At 36.9% G+C, this 19,184-nt stretch overlaps 1 protein-coding gene across 4 annotated transcripts in view; it reads right to left on the bottom strand.

Moving 5' to 3' along the window:
• The window catches only part of Ralgapa2 (Ral GTPase activating protein catalytic subunit alpha 2), a 325,597-nt gene that overhangs the window by 113,195 nt on the left and 193,218 nt on the right, over window positions 1–19,184 (bottom strand). For all 4 annotated transcript variants that reach the window (XM_076851458.2, XM_076851460.2, XM_076851457.2 and 1 more), the window contains 6 exons: window positions 16,124–16,234; window positions 14,694–14,762; window positions 14,271–14,408; window positions 13,001–13,184; window positions 7,348–8,104; window positions 6,500–6,571 (listed from right to left, as the gene is read on the bottom strand). In XM_076851458.2, coding sequence (XP_076707573.2) covers window positions 6,500–6,571; window positions 7,348–8,104; window positions 13,001–13,184; window positions 14,271–14,408; window positions 14,694–14,762; window positions 16,124–16,234 — 1,331 coding nt within the window. The remainder of the gene's footprint in view (window positions 1–6,499; window positions 6,572–7,347; window positions 8,105–13,000; window positions 13,185–14,270; window positions 14,409–14,693; window positions 14,763–16,123; window positions 16,235–19,184) is intronic.

Raw genomic sequence — 19,184 nt, 5'->3', positions numbered from 1 at the left:
GTGAAAGAATGTACCACCCCTGTCTGCTGAATTCTGAGGGTATCTGGTAAGGGGAAGAGCTGTCCAAGGAAACCTTTTTTTGTCACATAAATACTTTATCATTTTGCTCCATGATAGATTTTGGAAAGTTTACTGTTAGAGCAAGTGAACATGATATGCATTTTGAAGAAACAATCCCTGCATGGGGCTGGGGATGTGGCTCAAGCGGTGGCGCGCTTGCCTGGCATGCGTGCGACCCGGGTTTGATCCTCAGCACCACATACAAACAAAGATGTTGTGTCCGCCGAAAACTAAAAAATAAATACTAAAATTCTCTCTCTCTCTCTCTTTAAAAAAAAAAAGAAAGAAACAATCCCTGCTGTTTCATCTTTTGTACGTGTAGCCTAGGATTTGAACATAGTAGGAGCTCAGCTAAATCTCTGCTAAACTGACCAGATAAATGATGTATATTTGAATGTCTTAATAACCACTTTCTATGAATACTATGGAATAAAGTGCCAGAATAAGTAGACCACTGTCAAGGAATCTGGTGATAAAGAAGAGATGGAAACACTTTTTATTCAAATAGAGGTACTGAAGCCAGATTTAAAGTTAGGTAGTCAGTGTAGTTAGGTAAATCGGGTCTAATATCTAGTGAAATCTAAAATGGAGGCCATGAGAATGAATTCCAGAAAAGTTGAGCAACTCTTGAAATGTTAATGAAGTCCAGGAAACAGCCCCCAACAGATTTGAAGATAGCCCATCCCAAAGAAATGTTAATGAACAGCCCCAGCAGATTTGAAGATAGCCCATCCCAAAGAAATGTTAATGAACAGCAAACTTGAAGATGCTGCCTCTGGAGTCCTTCCTGCCCAGATTACTTCTTTGGCCCACCTGTGTTCCACCCCACGGGCCTTCCCACCTACATCCCATCACCGAAAACTATAAAAAGGGGAAACAACTGCACTTCCAGGATTCCATCTCTTAGGTCCCCTTCTTCCTCCAGGAGAAGTCTTTTCTGCTGTCCTTTAATAAACTTCTATTTTCCACTCTAAACTTGCCTCGGCTTGCTTCTCTGGTGTTATACTTCAACATTGGGGAAGCAAGGACTCGTCACCAATCAACAGCGGTAACAGTACCATCCATGACTTTTACTATAGTTTCTCTTCTGTTTTTTTTTTTTAGTATTAGAATACCACTTCCAGAGCAGTTCTACCCTTCTCCTCACTTTTGCTAATAGTCTGAAAAATCTCATAAGAAAAACTATCAAGTGCCTAAACAATACAGAAATGTTTCTATTGTCTAGTTGTTTAATATCTCAAAAATCTAAACTGATTAAACATTGATATTGCTAGAATTGTGCTCCATTTTTAAATAAATTTTCTAATATTTCCTTCTGTATAAATTATTTTTCCACTTCATAAGCATGAATAATGAAGCTCAACTGAAAAGCTATATAAATAATTAGAGAAGGAGAGTTTTTTTCTTTCTAGTCATTTAGATAACTATTCATTTTGCCCCATAGTTTTCATGTAATAAACATTTAGAGGAAAAATTAGAAAAACTAGAAAAGGAAAAAAGACTTATAATTTGAACATATAAACAAAGAACATAACTATTACCATTTTAGAATGCATTTCTGCACAAAAATATAAAATGTGAGAAACTACTACATTCTGTCTTATAACTAATTTTTACACTTAAAATATTTATGGACACTTTCCGACTGGGGTTGTAGCTCAGTGGTAGCTCACTTGCCTTGTATGCCTGAGGCACTGGGTTCAGAATTGAGTACCACATTAAAATAAATAAAGCTATTATATCCATTTACAACTAAAAAAATTTAAAGAAATATGGACACTTAAAAAATTGTGGTAAGAGATATATAACAAAATTTACTGTTTTAGTTATTTGTAAGTGTGCCAATTTTAGATCATAGGATTCTACAATAAAGTTATTCATGAGTATATAACATTCTATTATATTAATAAACTATAACACAAATCCTCATTTCGGGTATTTATAATTTTTTTATTTAATATTTTTGTAGTTGTCAATGTACCTTTTTTTTTTTTTTAACTTATTTATATGTGGTGCTGAGGATTGAGCCCAGTCCCTCACATGTGCAAGGCAAGAGCTCTGCCACTGAGCTGCAGTCCCAGCCCCTAGGGTATTTATATTTTAAAAGATATTTCTGCATTATCTTTAGTATGTTCTTGAAATTAATCTTTAATCTTGATGATAGTTTCACAAGATTTTTGTTATGTCCTTAAAATAAATTCATAGAAATAGAATTTCTTGGGGCCTATCCATTGTTAAAGCTTTTGATACTGCTGTCCTGCTGCTACCAGGAAAGCAAGAAATTGCATGAGCACGCCCTGTGGGGTGTGACTTATGATGAAAATAGGTAGCTACAAGAAGGGAGGATTTTTATGTTGGAGAGTGGTTGAGGCACTAGTACAGACCTGCTCCCAAACAGGAAGCCTGAGAGCCCCTGAAATTACCATACTATTTGTTGCCCTGAGTGACAGGGGACACCAATAAAAAGCACCTAGAACATTACTGGCTTATCTCAGATGGCGATGATAATAGATATCCTAACCTTTGACCTAAAGGACTGTCTCAACAAAAAGATAAAAAAATACAGTTACTCAATTTCTTTCTATAGCTCTCTCTATATATTTAAAAGTCTTTGACATTTAGTTTTTCCCTGTTCTATAGACGCTACATACATAAAACAGCCTCAGGTTTATCAGATATGTTTCTACTTATTCTCCTTAAAGTCCAGGCTTTTTCCATTATAGCAGCTCCTGAGTCCTTGAGTCCTAATTAACTCAATGGTAGAGCACTGAGAACTAAGCTGGGATGAAGGTCTGACTGATGTGGGTGTGAGGAAAGGTGACCTTTAGTTGTAAACATTCATCAAATTTCACATCCTCCAAAATGTTAGCACCGCAGAGAGCCTGCTAGGATGCAGACACTGTGTCTGGCCTTATTAGAGCCAGGCTTTTGAAATGGTAATTACAACATCAACAGCACTTCATATCCATAAGCTGCACAACCAATGCATGAAGGAACAGGTAATTCAGGAACACACAAACATAAAATCAACAATTTCCCCTTCCTCATTAGAATGCATTTTTCTTTCTTATTAGGAAGAGACCAGAATAGCTATTTCCTTGTGCTGTCACGTTAAACAGCCAAACAAAGAAAAACATGATTTTAACATCCACCTCACCAAATGGTGGCAAGAAGACATTCGTAGTTAAAAAGGAGGCCCACTGTGATTTGTATGTATGTTCATCATACTATCAGATGTAACCATCTTTATTGTTAACTTCATAGTATTATAGACCACAGTAGCACTACAGATTCTCCCTTTCCTAAAAACATGTTAAGAAGAATCTAAGCCTTGAAAATTTAAATCATTAATATCAGAAATAGAAATTTCCTGAAAGTTGAGGGACAGAGTATGTTCTTGCCTACAACCTGACCAACCTACAGGACAGTCTAGATTTCTTATAGCTACAGAATCTCAAAATTAGTTCCAGTTTTTTAAAAAAGAACTTTGAAAATACACTTTACCTTAAAATAAGTTGATACACATTTAGATGTCAAGAAGACACTAAATCCAGGAGTTGGGGTTTTAAGTGAAGGTTAATCAAGGGGCAGAGAATTGCCAATCAGCTATCCAAAGCCATATTTTACTACAACAGCACCCCAGGGAGCTAATTCAATTGTACCTCATGCAACTAAAGTGCATTAACACTCCACAAATTGGCCACAATTACAAGATACCAATGTATTCACTTAATACTAAGGAGCAGGGAGTAATTCAGCACATACTTAAAAAGCTGAGATTGGAATACTTCAGTATTTAATATTTAAGTATTTAATACTGAAGCACAAGAGGAAGAAGGAAGTAAATCCCTGAGTCCTTCAGAAGAAACCCCTCAAGGAATTTCCAGAGAACTTGATCTGTGTTCCTCTAGAGAGAAAATAACAACAAGAAGCAGGAAAATGAATCCAATAAAGAGCTATCTGAAGAATAATGCTTCAGATTCTTCATCTCTAATGAGTTTTTAAAAATTCTTTAAGCTCAAATTTTTCACTATAGATTTCACTTAATAAATCAGGAAATAAAGACATTTACAATGACAATGAGCTAATGTCTTCAGGCCTGAGTAAGGTTCCTTTCCCCAGGTACAACTATAAATGAATCACTTAATCCTATATATTTCTTTTCTTTTTATTTCTGTATATTCCATAATACTAAAATATTTATCACTCAGAGAGTGGTAAAGCCACCTAGAAGAAAAGGCTCTATATTGCTTCAGATCAGCTACCCTGGCAAATCCGAGACTCGGAAAACATACATGAAATAGTTCACTCCTCAATGTGTAGGTTATAAGAAGTCCTGAGTAATGAAGGCAATGTGGGAAGGTAGAATAATGGAGAAAAGAAAAAGAAAACCAATAATTCCCATACAGACGCGAATCTTAATTCTAGATGTTTCTGAAGGAGAGAAAGGACACATAGCTATAAGTAAGCTTAATATGATTTGATCTTCTTGATCCTCAGTGACATAAAAATGGACCTTTTAAAATTAATTCAATTAAAATACTTTAATTCAAGTATTTAAGAGAAAATTAAAACTGGAATTCACTACTTCTTACATTTATACCTAGTTTAAGAATTCAAGCAGGGCACAGTGGTGCATGCCTGTAATTCTAGCAGCTCAAGATGCTGAGGCAGGAGGATCACTAGCTTCAGCAAAAGCGAATGCTAAATAACTTAGACCCTGTCTCTAAATAAAATACAAAATAGGTCTGGGGATATGGCTCAGTGGTCAAGTGCCCCTGAATTTAATCCCTGATACCAAAAACAAAAACAAAAACAAAAACAAAAGAAATTCAAACCACAAGAATCGCAATTGTGAACCTAACAGGCCAATCATAGTGACATGAAGCAAGAACTTGTATGAAAATAAAATTTAATTATGTGTCACTTTGAGTTCGAACAGAACTCTAAAATAAACTATAAAAATTATAAGAATGCCATCTAAACACAGGGTGATGAAAATATTTATTTAGCAGGTCATAACTCCTCCCTGTAAGTACCAGGCAAGAGAATCAAGTGCCTTAAAGTAGAAGCACCATAGAGAGTGAATGAATGATTAAGTGAATAAAATAAAAGCTTTGCTTATTTTTCCAAATGCCAGGATAGAACCCATAAAGATAAAGCCGGCCTTTGTCATTTATTTTCCTTCTTGCTTCTTAATCATCTTTTGAAAACATTAAGCTCAAATATATTTACAAATCTGTGAGTTAAGAAGGAGTATGAAAAATGTAGGAAAATAAAATATAGTGGTAAGAGTTGAAAAACAAGCCTGGGGAAAACAACCTAAATTTGAGTGCCAATGAAACATTAAGATATTTCTAAAGGGGAATAAGCAAAGGGTTTTGTTGTTGTTGTTATTTTTGAAGAGCTTTTTTTTTTTTTTTTTTTTTAAAACTAAACATTAAGGAATCCGTTTATTCAAGACTTACATGTAAATGTCAGATGCTGAGGATTATATTCTTAACTTAGGTGGTTTTGGAAGCACATATTTCCCCAAATCAAAAACTGTTCATGTTTGTGAACTCCTTTCTAGAAATGACTCTGATATTGTACAGAAAAAAAGGGTAGATCTGAGAATGTAACCAGCTTTGAAAATGAGACATTAATAGAGAGTCATTAATTTCAACATGCTTGTTCTAACCTTTCCAACGTTTTAAAGCCAAGACTACAGACTGCCAGTGAAGGTTGCACAGCAAGGACTATGAAGTCAGTCTCATATGGTTTCAAATAATATGGTATAGGTGATTATGACTTGTTTAATCTAGGTAAATATCTACTTCCTTATCAGAAAAAGAGACAGTTGTAGAGAATAAATGAGAATGGATGTCCACTGACTGCTAAGAGCCTTAGCCAAGTAGTAATGATGCATGGCATTTTTGGTTGAAAGGTGAGCCATTGAGATGATATGATTATGTTAAGATCTGCATTCAAATGGATATTAGATCCCTGCTGTCCACCTTGGCCTGCTAAGGGACTCCTGGAGAGTTCCCATTGGTTGGGGAAGTGTGGTAGGAGGGAATTCCGGAGGAGGGATTTCCTAAGTGTGTGTGTTGTGGAGAACACCATGCGTGTGGGTCGGCAATTTTTCCCGAGAGCATTCAGGGCATTGGCGGGAGTTTCAAAATAAAGTTTGTTCCTGTTTGAGTGGCTCGTGATTTTGTGCCCAGTCAGACTGGCAACTGACTGCCACATAGAAAGGTATTCAATCAAAAGCAAAGGTTAAGTGGGAGCCCCAACCTCTTCTTAGAGTAACAAATGTGAGTTATTCCTAAAGGGTATAAATATCAAAGGTTTGACAGGGGCAAATGTCAGCAGATTCCAGGTTACAGAACTACCCATGGGTTCTAAGCGCACATACACAGGTGAACTAGAAAAGGTGATCTGATATACTTTCACATACCACTGGCGAGAGTCCAGGTTTTTCAATTCTCTCAATAATTTTGAATTTTTCTTCAAAAGATGAAAATTCTTCCTATAAAGAAAAAAACAATGGAAGAAAAATATCATGTGATCAATGGTCAGTTTTGCTGCATTTGAGTTAACAAACCTATCTATCATCCATCCATCTGCTACCTCATTTCACTAAATATCTGTGATAGAATCAAGTCCATTCGCCTTCATATATGCAAGGCATAAAAATCCCACTGCATCCCATTACTATCCAGTGACACTGGATGACTCTGATAAATTGAGTGTGGCCTTATTCTGTATTTTCAGTCAGCTCTGCTACAAATTTCTGCATAACACTTATTTCTTTAAAAACTGTACTCCACTATCGGGATTCAGTCAAATCTATCCTCTTCCATGAGGTCTTCTCCACTGTCCCATACTTCCCACTGGACTAAATCATTCCTCTTGAACTCCTGGGCCACTCTATGCTTTATCAAAGTTTCATCACACCCACCTCCCTCATCAGATCTAAGGCGTATTTGCCATTTACATCTTCATTAAAGTAGAAATGATAATGGCCAGAGAAGTAAATAAAACATATACACAAAGGAAATACTTCAAACTCTAAAACATTCAGTAGGTATTTAGAATTCAATGTGTGCATTAGTACAGCATAATTAGTTCCATTTCTGGCTTTAATTTAGCAGCCAAAATAACTTTTAATTATTATCATTATCAAAATAATGTTGAAATAGTGAAAAAATCTCCATTTTTATTTTCTTCTTCCCTGACCCTAAGTTGATAAAAAAAGAAAAATTATTTGAAAAAGATAATTTAAGGACTAGCATGTATTGTTACCTTCTATCCCAAGAATTCATTCCCAAATCATCGAGCAACAACCTGCAGAAATAAAAAGGCCCTCGGGGCTCCACTGGTGAGGGTTGCCCTTGGCTGGTAACTTTCATTGAAGAATCAGAGTTACACCTCTGAACATATTCATCTTCCTGTGCACTCTGGCGCAAAATGACCTCAATGATTTCCTTTTCTTGCTCATGGTTCATGCCATATGGGGGTGGGGAGGGCTCATTTAGATTTAACTGTGATGGTAAAAGGCATTCGGGACTAGTGTGGCCAATGTTTTCAAGTAGTTTGTCAAGGACATCATCTCCTTCTTCGATTTGGGAATGATCTTTCTGAGGTCCAAATGTGTGATGACGGTGGTCCGAAATTAGAAATAAGGGATTTCTTCCATTGGGTGCTAAGCGTCCCTCCAAAGGCCCATATAAAACTTTTCCATCCCAAGAGTACTTCCCTGATATATCCCTCACAATAACTCTCACATCTGAGAGAGCACCCCCAGGTCCTTCTGCAGGTGTCTGAAGGTAGGAAATGAGGGTACTGTCATTAAATACAAACAGCTGCAGGTTGGGGCTCCTGAACACCTCAGAAGACAGCTCAGTGCCTTCCACGTGGGCATTGTCGTGGTTCTCACTGACAAGGCTATGCAGCACAGCTGGGCCTCCACTCAGAGGGTAGTGACCCAGGTGGTTCACCAGGTGAGCCATCACCATTCGGGCAGTCAGAGGGATCAGTTCCACACTTCTTCGCCTTTTCTCTGTGAACAGCCAAGAATGAACAGACAGTGAAGATTAAAACTGAATGCCACCAGGTTTCGGTGTTTGTTGGTTTAGTCTAGGACTTTTCTTCAACTTTTTAATTTTATTTTATTTATTATTTTTTGGTATGGGCATTGAACCCAGAGTCTTGGGCATACCAGGCACTGATATGATACTGAGTCACATCCCCAGCCCTCAACTATTTATTTTAAACAATTCTATTTTAATTTAAAAGCATAACTCAAATGGACTACTAAAAAACCAATTTACAGGAGGAACTCATTCTGAAAGGGATGTTAAAAATTCTGTAGACATAGGACTAGAAAAAGCAAAATGTCCTTTTCCTTAAAGAGTTTGGGGGTATCGTTCAGTAGTTGAACACTTGCCTAGCATACCTGAGGCCCATGGTTTGATTCTCAACACCACAATAACAAAACAAAACCCAAGGAGCTCATAGTTCAAAGAGCTCTGGTAAGGACAAAATTCAGAGTCAGGGGCAGCTAGGGGCTGGAGAGTAGCTTAGGGAGGTACCTTGCTTCCCTTGATGGGGTGGATGTAGACCTGGTAAGGAAATTAATCAAATTTGTGACTGCTTAAATATATTCAAAGCAATTGGCTTAATAATTATTGTGACAATTTATGTTTAGTTGTTAGGGCATTTTAAATATTTAAGAGAATCTGACATACTAATGAATCATGGAGAAACTTAGAAGACTTTAACTAAATTTTTAGTTGAAGATTAAATGCTCAAAAGCAACTGATTTATAAATTTTTTAATACTTACAAAGTATACAAAGACTTTGACAACAATAGTGTAAGGGGGTCTTGTAAAATAAAGCATAAGGAGGAAGAAGCAGATAAACTAAATCTACATGAATTGAAATGATGATTGAAACTTAAAAGTAATTATGGAAATTTCAATCTGTTAAATTTATGAAAGCATTATGCGTTAATCTAAGAGCAAGTGAAAATGAAACCGCTAATTTTAACAGAAAAAAAAATCTAGATATTTAAATAAACTAAGATTTATAAATTGAGCTTGAAGTTTTAGGAAATATGAAAAAAACAAATATTAATCAAACCTAAGTAAATGTAAATATTTTAATGCTGCATACCCTCCCCCTTAGAAATTAAAACTAATTGACTTATTTATGATACATCAGTTTTATGATGTATGAAACGTAAGGGAGGTAAAAAAATCAAATCCCCAAATCTAAGAAATTCTGGGTAACGACTGAGGAGAATAAGATCATCTTGAGGGGCTGGGGATGTGGCTCAAGTGATAGCGCGCTCGCCTGGTGTGCGTGCGGCCCAGGTTCGATCCTCAGCACCACATACAAACAAAGATGTTGTGTCCGCCAAGAACTAAAAAATAAATATTAAAAAATTCTCTCTCTCTCTCTCCCACTCTCTCTTAAAAAAAAAAAAAAGATCATCTTGAGTTTTCTTGGATTTCTTGTTTTTTTTTTTTTTTTTTTAATAATGAATAAGAAATATGTATTCAATAATGGAAAATAAATTTTCATATCAAAACACTCATTTTTTTTTAGAAGCAAAGGAAGTCATCTACATTTCTCTCTGAAACTAAACTCTCTCTCCCAAACCCTGGGAGAAGTGAATATGATTTCCACACAACTAAGAAATTTAAGGCCCAGATTTAACACTCAAGCTAAGAAATGTTAATGCCCCAAAGAGCAAACATGAAGCTAGCCAAGAGTTGGTGAGTTCATAATGCAAATTACTTCATACATATTTGCATGGCAGAACGGGCATAAAACTCTCACCAATAAAGGTCTAATTTGATAAAGGCCCAAGGTAGAAAATAACAATTAGAAAGTCACCTTTCTTCTACCTTTACTTATATAGGTTATGCTTTCAATTTAAGGTAAATATAAATGTGTATTCTATGAATGTATTTGAATTCTGTAATGGGAAATTAACCTGGAGTCACACTGATCAGGTTATAAACCATGACACAATGACACATCCAATAAAAATCTAAAATAGCTCTGATACTGAAAACTGAAGAAAGGGAATATTTTATGATATAACAATGACTAACTGCACTGCCTGTGGGTTCTTTGAAAAATAGAAAAAAGTTGGACGGTTAATGAAAAAACAAGTTCATGACTTCCACGAATTATTAAAAAATAGAGTTCAAATATCTTTATTTTATTTTCCTAAACTTATGGATGAAATATAAGAGTAGTATTTTAGGTTATCCTTTAAATTTCATTTTTTGAAACCCCTCCAATCCCTTCTCTTTTAAGTAATTAGGTATAAGTGATGAGCAATCTGAGCAAACAAGTCTACTATTGATAGATTTACCATGTGCTCCTTGTATCTTTCTTTTAAAGTAGTAAATATACCTAGTATTAGATAATAGTCTAAGAAAGAATCATAAAAAATAACAGGTAAAAATATAATATTGCTTATCAGAGACATTATCTAATTCGAATAGTTTTGTAATGAATGACAAATTGTGACAATGAATGAAATAAATGAGCACATTTTATTTAACCTAAAATCTATTACCTTTATTTATCCTCTTCTCTCTTAACAAGATGTACCCACTTAGCAAGAGTGCTTGTGCATGCCAATATTGTTTTTAAGCATCTTGTTTTTTACTTAGTTAAATTGCTAGTAAATTTTAAAAATTCTTTTGTCATAGAAGTTTGAGCAATTAGTTTTAGTACCATAGAACTATGTTGGGAACAGGTGCATAAGATCCTGAAGTCTTCTGGAGAATGAATATTCAAGTCAAGGAGAGTTGTGCATAGAAAGGAAAATGGTATCAAAATCAGAGTGCATTTTTAGGTTTTTCCTTTTTCACTAACCTATTAATTTTTTGCTATTTTCAAGAAACAAGACATATTGAGTAGTGAACCTGTTTTAGAGACAGCCATGTGGGATAAATGTCAATAACTTTAGGAAAAAGTAAGTTAATTTCTTGTAAGACATCGATTGCAAAAGAGGAAACAGCAAAAGAAATGGATCAAGAGTTATTCTGATTACTTAATATAAATATGGTTTGAATTTATAATTGTGGGGAAAATTTCAAGAAGATATTACAGCTAATAGATAGTGGAATTCCAGGAAAAGACAATTAAATTATTAGGAAAATGGAAGGTGAGTTGAGTACAGTGGCACACACCAGCAAATTCCAGCAGCTCAGGTGGATTTCAAGTTCAAAGCCAATCTCAGCAACTTAGTGAGGCCCTAAGCAACTTAGCAAGACCCTGTCTCTAAATAAAACATAAACAGGGCTAGGGATGTGACTTAGTGGTAAAAGGCTCTGGGTTCAATCCCTGGTACAGAAAAAAAAAAAAAAAAAAAGATGGATAACAGAAGTTTACCACAACCAGAACAACTCAAAACAAGAGTCTTTAGCCTATGGCAAAAATCTCAGTAAAAAATTTATTTCAGGAAAATGATCGTTAAGTCTTAGACTCGAATCCCACCTCCATTACTTCAAGACTTGTATAGTCTTGAGAAAATCCCTTAACTTTCATTTGCTTGTCTATCAAATGAAGTTAAAATCAGAACTGTCAGATTTCAAGGTCCTACTCTTTTTCATCCTCATCTCACCTTTCCCTTCATCTTCACCTGACTCATACTTCAGACTCCATGGTCCTACAATCATATCCCTGTACCATGGGCCCTCAAGTATGGCCTACAGCACTCCATCTCTCACCAGCCCCACAAGAGGGATCTGTCTCAAGTCTCTGAGTGATCTATCTGACTAGACCAATCACTCTGCCCAAAGTGTTCCGGCAAAACCATGGCCAAACACCACTGGGAAATAAATCAGCTCCTTTTTTTGCTCTCACCTTCTCCAAGAGTTTCTGAGGCATCTGCACTGCTGACTTTCCTCAGTGCCACCTGCTTTCTTCCCATGACTTCCTAGACATGTTTCTTTCTTGGTCCTTCCATGGATGGTCTAGCACTCCACACCCACATTTTTTTAACTTTTAATTTCGTAACAACTAATGATCCATATGATTATAAGAAATAATACAGAGAGATCTCAAATAGTCTTCATCTCAGTGGTAACATCTTACATAATCACAGCATAATATCACAATCAGGAAACTGACACTGATATTAATCCACTAATATTATTCAATGTTTGCCAGTTTTACATACACCCATTTGTATGTTTGATTCTATGTATTTTGATCACTCATACAGATGCCACACTTACCTTCCAAATCATCAATCCAAATTCTAGAGCTGGGTGCTTATCATTTGGGACAGGGGATGGTTAAGGAGGAAAGTCCTGACAATCCTCATAGACTCTAAAATGGACTTTGCTACAAGCAGAGACATCCTCAAACAGGGATAAGTAAATTGCCATCTCCTTCCATGAGAGTCTCCTACTCTGGAAGAGTCTATAAGCTCTTTTCGAAGCCTGCCCATCCTGCCAAGATTAGCTTAGGTCCCTCTCAATGGGAAGCTCCCATGGTGCCACTAGTCCAAAACTGAAATGATTCTTTCTGGATTTTTCTTGTCTCTCCAATCAGACGCAAAATGAAACTTTTTTGAGAATTCCATGGGTCTGAGACATACGGATCTTTAATAACACAAAGCTGTTTGAATAACTAAGAAGGGGAAGGAGCAGAGAGAAAAAAACAAATAAACAAATAACAACAGCAACAACAACCCCCCCCCCCCCGCCAAACAGCAAAAAAAAAAAAAAAAAAAAAAAACAAAAAAAAAACCCCAGAGAAACCAAAGGGGAAAGCAGAATTTGCCATCCATAGAGGACTCTAAAAACTAGGATTTTAACTTCAACAACCAGGTTAAAAATAGTAATAATAACACAGCAAGCACTGGACAAAAGGCTTCAATCTTTCCTTCTCTTATTCACAAGATATATTTGGAACAATACTCACCCTCTTCAACAGTCAGCAGGTTCCCCAGTTCTGCTGATGAATGATACTGAACTGGCTCAGAGCTCTTCACATTTGCCAGTGGCAGAAAGGGGTCATAATCCGTGGATGACAAGTCAGCCAGAGTCAGTGTATAGTGACTTTGTTGGGTGTATGTGCTTGAGCCACAAACACAGCAGTGCAGAACCTGTGGAAAACAGATGGAATGGCACCGTGGATGTCATCATCTCCTGTCCCCTGATACTCATGATGTCCAATCACCATGGCTCTTAAGAGTTAAGACTCCTGTTTGGGAATACTTCAAAACATTGGGTCCTGCTGGGGTTGTGGCTTAGCGGTAGAGCGCTCGCCTAGCATACGCAAAGCCCTGGGTTCAATCCTCAGCATCACATAAAAATAAATAAAATAAAGGTATTATGTCCAACTACAGCTAAAAAAAAAATATTTAAAAAAATTGGGTCTTTTTTATCCTTAAATATCTTTTTGCTGTTAGCAAGACACTGTTGTGTTCTTTTCACATCAATGACAATAAATATATTCTCAAAGCAAAAGAAAAGTTAAAAAGTGATTATTTCACCATTCTCAGTGATTGCACATACCTAAGGCCTCCTCCATCCACCAAAGGAGACACAAGTAGAAGAAAATGAATCAGGAGGTGAAGGGTGGCTGGGGGATAAGTTATTTGTGGTGGAGGGCAGAATGGGCTCAATGATCAGAGCCTACTGGCCAATTCAAGACAGTTTTTAAGTTTAAATCAGCATGACTCATGATCCCATGAACAATTTTTAAAGTATAGGTTAGTAAGATTTTTGAAGTATTCTTATTTTTCACAAGATTAACTTCTTTAATTTATTTTTAATGTTTTTTAAAGCAACCAGATTACTGTAACTATTATACTTTTTCCTACCTTGCATAAATAGATTTTTGGCAAGCGAACACTGTGATTATTTCTATAATATAAATAATTCTTTTCTAAATTAAGTACCCATAGACCACATTCCATAAAAATTGGGGAATACTGATCAAAGAATAGCCTACTTAAAATTAAAGATGAGAGTCATAAAAATGCATGAATTTTTAACTTGGTAATCATTACTTCTCTAAAACTTTATCTTCCTCCTTTCAGATCTCAAGTTATTCTTTTTAAATATTTTAACTCGTCATGAGTCCTTTTTCAAAAAGGCATAGTTAAATAAGTGCACAAAGGACATTTTGGTAGTTTTCTGACATGTAGGTCCATAGTCCATGCCTTGAGGCTCAAGTGAAGACTTACCCTATAGATATAATCCAGCAAGGGGGCCCGGGATGTGTGCTGCTCCTCCAGGACCACTGTGGACACAGGATGGAGAAGGGTATTCACTGGCAATGCCATGCACCAGTCCAAGAGGCAGAGGAGTAAGGATACAATAAACTGGAAGAAGAAACATTATGCTATGTTGCAGTCTTTTAAACATCACTATGTATAATAATATATAAGAAAATTCTTTCTATATACAAATTATTGAATGGACACCCAAATTCTAGGTAGATAAGTAAATATAAGACAGAGTTTTCATAAAAATTAATGCATCTGTTAAAATCTGTTAAAATCAATGCATGCAGATATTATAAAGGATCACTATTTATACTACATTTATAATTCTGTCTTACATTTAAAAACAAACTCTAGAGAAAAGTTAGCTAATGTGCTACCTACCTTCTTATCTGTTTCCACTGAAGAGTACTCAGCACTTGGTAATAGGAAAGCAATTGTAGCCACAAGGATCTGCATAAAAGATAAGTGCCAAAAAGATCAGCATAATAGTTTTAGAAGCCATATCTTAAAAGGTGACCTTGCAATGAAATCCAGCTTTGTGCTAACTCACTGGAGGAAGGTGATATAAAGCCAAGGGTCAGTTGTGTGGTATGATCTTGAAAATTACGGGAAGGCATGGGGGCATATCCAGTTTCCACATAATCTGTCGGTGGTGTAATTGGGGGCTCAAGGTGGTGTAATTGGTGGTGTAATTGGGGGCTCATTGCAGTCATATAAATTCTACCATCAGTTCTCTCACTTTTCATATTGAAATAAAAAAGGACTTAAGAGTAATTATGAAAATGTTCCTATTCAATTTCTTATAATTATCCCAGTCTGTACCTGCTGTCCTAGCACCCCTTTAATTCACAAAAGTATTCCTGTTTAGGTGACAAACTATAGGGTTGCCCTAAAATCCAACTTTACATTTTACATCTTATATTACTATATCCAAAGCTCTATTTCACTGAAGGTCACATAAGATAAAAAAAAATAATAATATTTGACTTCTGACGTGTTTCTGGGAGAACAAAGTGATCTTGCCAGTGAAATTTGTCTAGGGCTAAGAGAAAATAAATCAACATCACTTCTTCTCTCACCCTACAATCCCTTATGGGGACAAATCAAATTTCTTCAAACAGTTATCCCTGGATGTGTAAAGACAGAACACGTTTTAAGTGCAGCTATAAAAATTGGCAGGAATGGATGTGACTTGCCACCAGGTACCTATGAGTGAGGATACTTGCTCAGATATAAGCAAAGCATTCTTAGATGGAACTCACTTTAGGATGCTATGGTTGAAATTATTCTTCCTGATCCTTCTCCTCTCCAATCCCACCAACCAATGGAACAAGAGGTTATTACAGTGGTAATCTCATCACAGATGGGTAATCATGCTATGACAGAAAGCAGGGTCCAGGGCTTTGTCTTGGAAGAACTCCTGCTTTACACAACAGACACCTCCTCCACCCTGCACAGAGGGCATCGTAACCAGCTGCTTACTCCTTGTTGGCACCATCCAAATTACTTGAGATGAATGAAGACCCAATCCATAAAAGGTCTCATTGTTGTGGATGTATCTGCCTTTCAAACTCCCCAAGTATCCAGTGTCTGCCCTGGAACACTGCTGGCTTCTTTCTGTAGTGCCTAGAATCATAGCTGAGAAGAACAAGTCCAGCTTGCTCTTATGAGACCCACATCGCAATTCAATGGTTGGTTCTCTAGTAATTATTTGAGGTCTCTAGTAATTATTTGTGGTCTCTAATTAATCAGATAGCAAATATACTAAAAAGGAAATGTGTATGTTTTAGCATTCAAGGAAAAGGACTTACTTCTGCCATTTTCCGAGGCAGAGAGGTTTCAAACATCTGAAGTTTTTCCCAGTAGGAAACCAGCAACTGAAGAATATCACAGGCTACCTGAGCCACAATTTTGTTAGGAAACTATAAAAGAAAACAAAATTCCAAAATAAATACATGACAGGTGTATTATCCCTAAGGAAGAATAAAACTTCTTCTCAGATTATAGTATATTTGTTTTGCATAAAATTGATGAAAACTATGATTAACAGAGAAGTCATACATGATCACACCACCATTCTAAAACTGGCTCTTGTTTAGCTTAATTATGTCAATTTATACAACTTTTGTATAGAAATAAGTAGCTGCCTTTTAATCACTTGAAATTGAAAAACTTCAGATCACATAAACCATTTTTTTTCTAACTACAGGAAATTACATAATAGAGTATGTTGCTGAATGTCCCTTATCCACCGAACCTTTTTGTTTTCAGCATTTATTTTTTTATTGGTACATTTTAATTATACAGAACAGTTAGTTTCATTGCAGCATGATTGTACATACATAAAACATAATTTCATCAATTTCACTCCCCAATACTCCCATTACTCTGATTTTACAAAAAGTTTTTTTCACATCACTTTTTTTCATCTTTTAAAAATTTATTCTAATTTGTTATATATGACAGTAGAATGCATTACAATTCATATTACACATATAGAGCTCAATTTTCATATCTCTGGTTGTACACAAAGTAGAGTCACACCATTCATGTTTTCATGCATGTACTTAGGGAATCCACTGAACCTTTTACAAGAATTTTACTCATTCTCTTATTGATAAATCTTCATTGACAGCTCTGTAAGGTAGATGTTCTCTTCATTTTATACATAGAGACAAAGGGATTCATCAAATAAATTTCTATATTCTGAAATGAAACTTGGCCTATATGTTTAACATACTATAATCTGTAAAATTAGAGACTCTGAGAACGTAACTCTTGAGTTATGGCACACTCATTAACTTTGAATGCCACTCCTGAGTCTGGTGTGTACTACACCACCATCTTCTAGATGCTTCCATTTCTTGTGAGATAGATGTCAAAGAGGCAGTATTTGAAAGACCTTACTTTACTATGCTGGGGGAACATGAAAGGGCACTCTGTCCTTTTCTCCCTAGCCAGAACCTGGGGTTACAAGACTATCTGTCACTCATTAGCTAGAGCAGAAGAATTTGTCAGTGATCTGTCACTGGACTGGAAAAACTCACTCAAGTCACATGAAGTAGCCACCAACTGACTTGTGCACAATACAAATAACACTGAAAGGTCAATGTTTAGTACCCCAGTGATAAGCACACAAGATGACAAAGAAGGTAAGGAAAAGATGATTAATTTTAATTCTACAGAATAAACAGTTACTGATAGGCACTACCTGAGAGTTGTGAGGTAGACCCATAGCTCTTCATAACCTTCTACAGCCATCTAGACCCAGATGACCTGATCTCTACTAGCCTTCTTCCATTTCTCCAACACCCTGGCTTTTTTCTGCCCTTGCCTTTGTAGCCACTCCTAGCTTTGCCTGAACACCCATACCCCAGTGGAGCTTGCACTGTTTCATCTTTCTGATTCTGGCAAAAAAAGTCATCTCCTGCAGGAGGCCACCACACTCATCTGAATGATTGGCAGCCTACCACTTCCAGCACTTCAGCTTCATCTCATCCTTGTTATATATCCTTCATGGCACTAGGGCTGTCAGGACCTATCTGACATGTTGATTATTTTCCTACATATTATGAGTAAGACTATTTTATACCTAATGCCTAGCATGGCTTCCTGAAGGACGTGCATGGTAAGCTTAAGGGAAGATAAAATGCTGAGGGACTGGGAAAAAGTGAGTGGATGCTGGCAAGTTTCTTAACTCAGGAAGCTAGAAATATACAAGAAGAAAATGGTGAGACCTGTAGCAGGCAAGACAAAAGGGCTTTGGGCAGAGAGAGGGGGAGACACGACAGGCAGAAAAAAGACTACAGAGGGGGAAAGAGCTGAGCTGTGCCTGGAAGAATGCAGATGGAGAGCCAGGGTTTCCTGTGTGGGGAGTATCAGGAAATAGGTACTAAGGTAGGAAAGGACCTCAGGAAGAGTAGAAGCTACCATAAGGGTGGCAGTACTGACATATAAGAATGAGGTGGGGAATAGTGGAGATGAAACAAGTCATTCATTCACTCATCCAACACACAGCAAAGGAAAACTGACAATGTGCCAACATGAATTAAAAGCAGAGAATTAAAGGAATAAGATGAAAACGACAGGCAGATCCTACTTTAAAGAATTGACAGTGTCATGGGGCTGGCAGGGACCTGTCCTGGTTCTGTATGTCCTGCACAGTACCCTGTTCTAGTACCCTGGTCACACCATGTTGAAGGAGAAAGTCAATGACGCCTGGGAGAGCAGGTAGGGGAAAGACCAGTAGGTGGGGCTGAGAGCAGGTTGCTCAGGGAGGAAGGGATGAGCTGTTTGCCTGAGCCTTAGCCTGTGTCTCTATTTCTTTATTTTTATTTTTTGTAGCTGTAAATGGACAGAATGCCTTTATTTATTTATTTATTTTTATGTGGTGCTGAGGATTGAACCCAGTGCCTCATACATGCTAGGCTAGTGCTCTGCCACTGAGCTACAGCCCCAACCCTGCCTCTGTATTTCTATAGTTCAGTCCTCCAAGGTGGAACATTCAGAGTTTCTGAGTGTTCTGGTAGCCTAGAACCACCACACACCAGACACTCATCTGCTGCCCCACCAAATGCAAACAAGTGGAAGAGTGAAATTCTTTGGACAGTAACCCAACTAGGCTGATCCCACTCACTGTGGCTGCAGACATGTTTACATTAACACCCCTTGGGGAAAACCTCCCCAGTTCATGGCTGGTTGTGTCCCTCCCACATCTGTGAGCACACTTGGGTCACCTCTGTTGGCTGTTTCTGAAGGGCTCAGTTATAAGCAAGGCAATGCTGGAAACTATATGGAGTCCTAGGAGCTTATATTCTCTGCAGTATAAACCATCTGGGAGCAGGAAACCAAAACCATTGCTACTGTCGCCTC

Source organism: Callospermophilus lateralis, chromosome 3, assembly GCF_048772815.1.
Source record: "Callospermophilus lateralis isolate mCalLat2 chromosome 3, mCalLat2.hap1, whole genome shotgun sequence".
Lineage (NCBI taxonomy): Eukaryota > Metazoa > Chordata > Mammalia > Rodentia > Sciuridae > Callospermophilus > Callospermophilus lateralis.
This window is presented reverse-complemented; position numbering and strand designations above follow the sequence as displayed.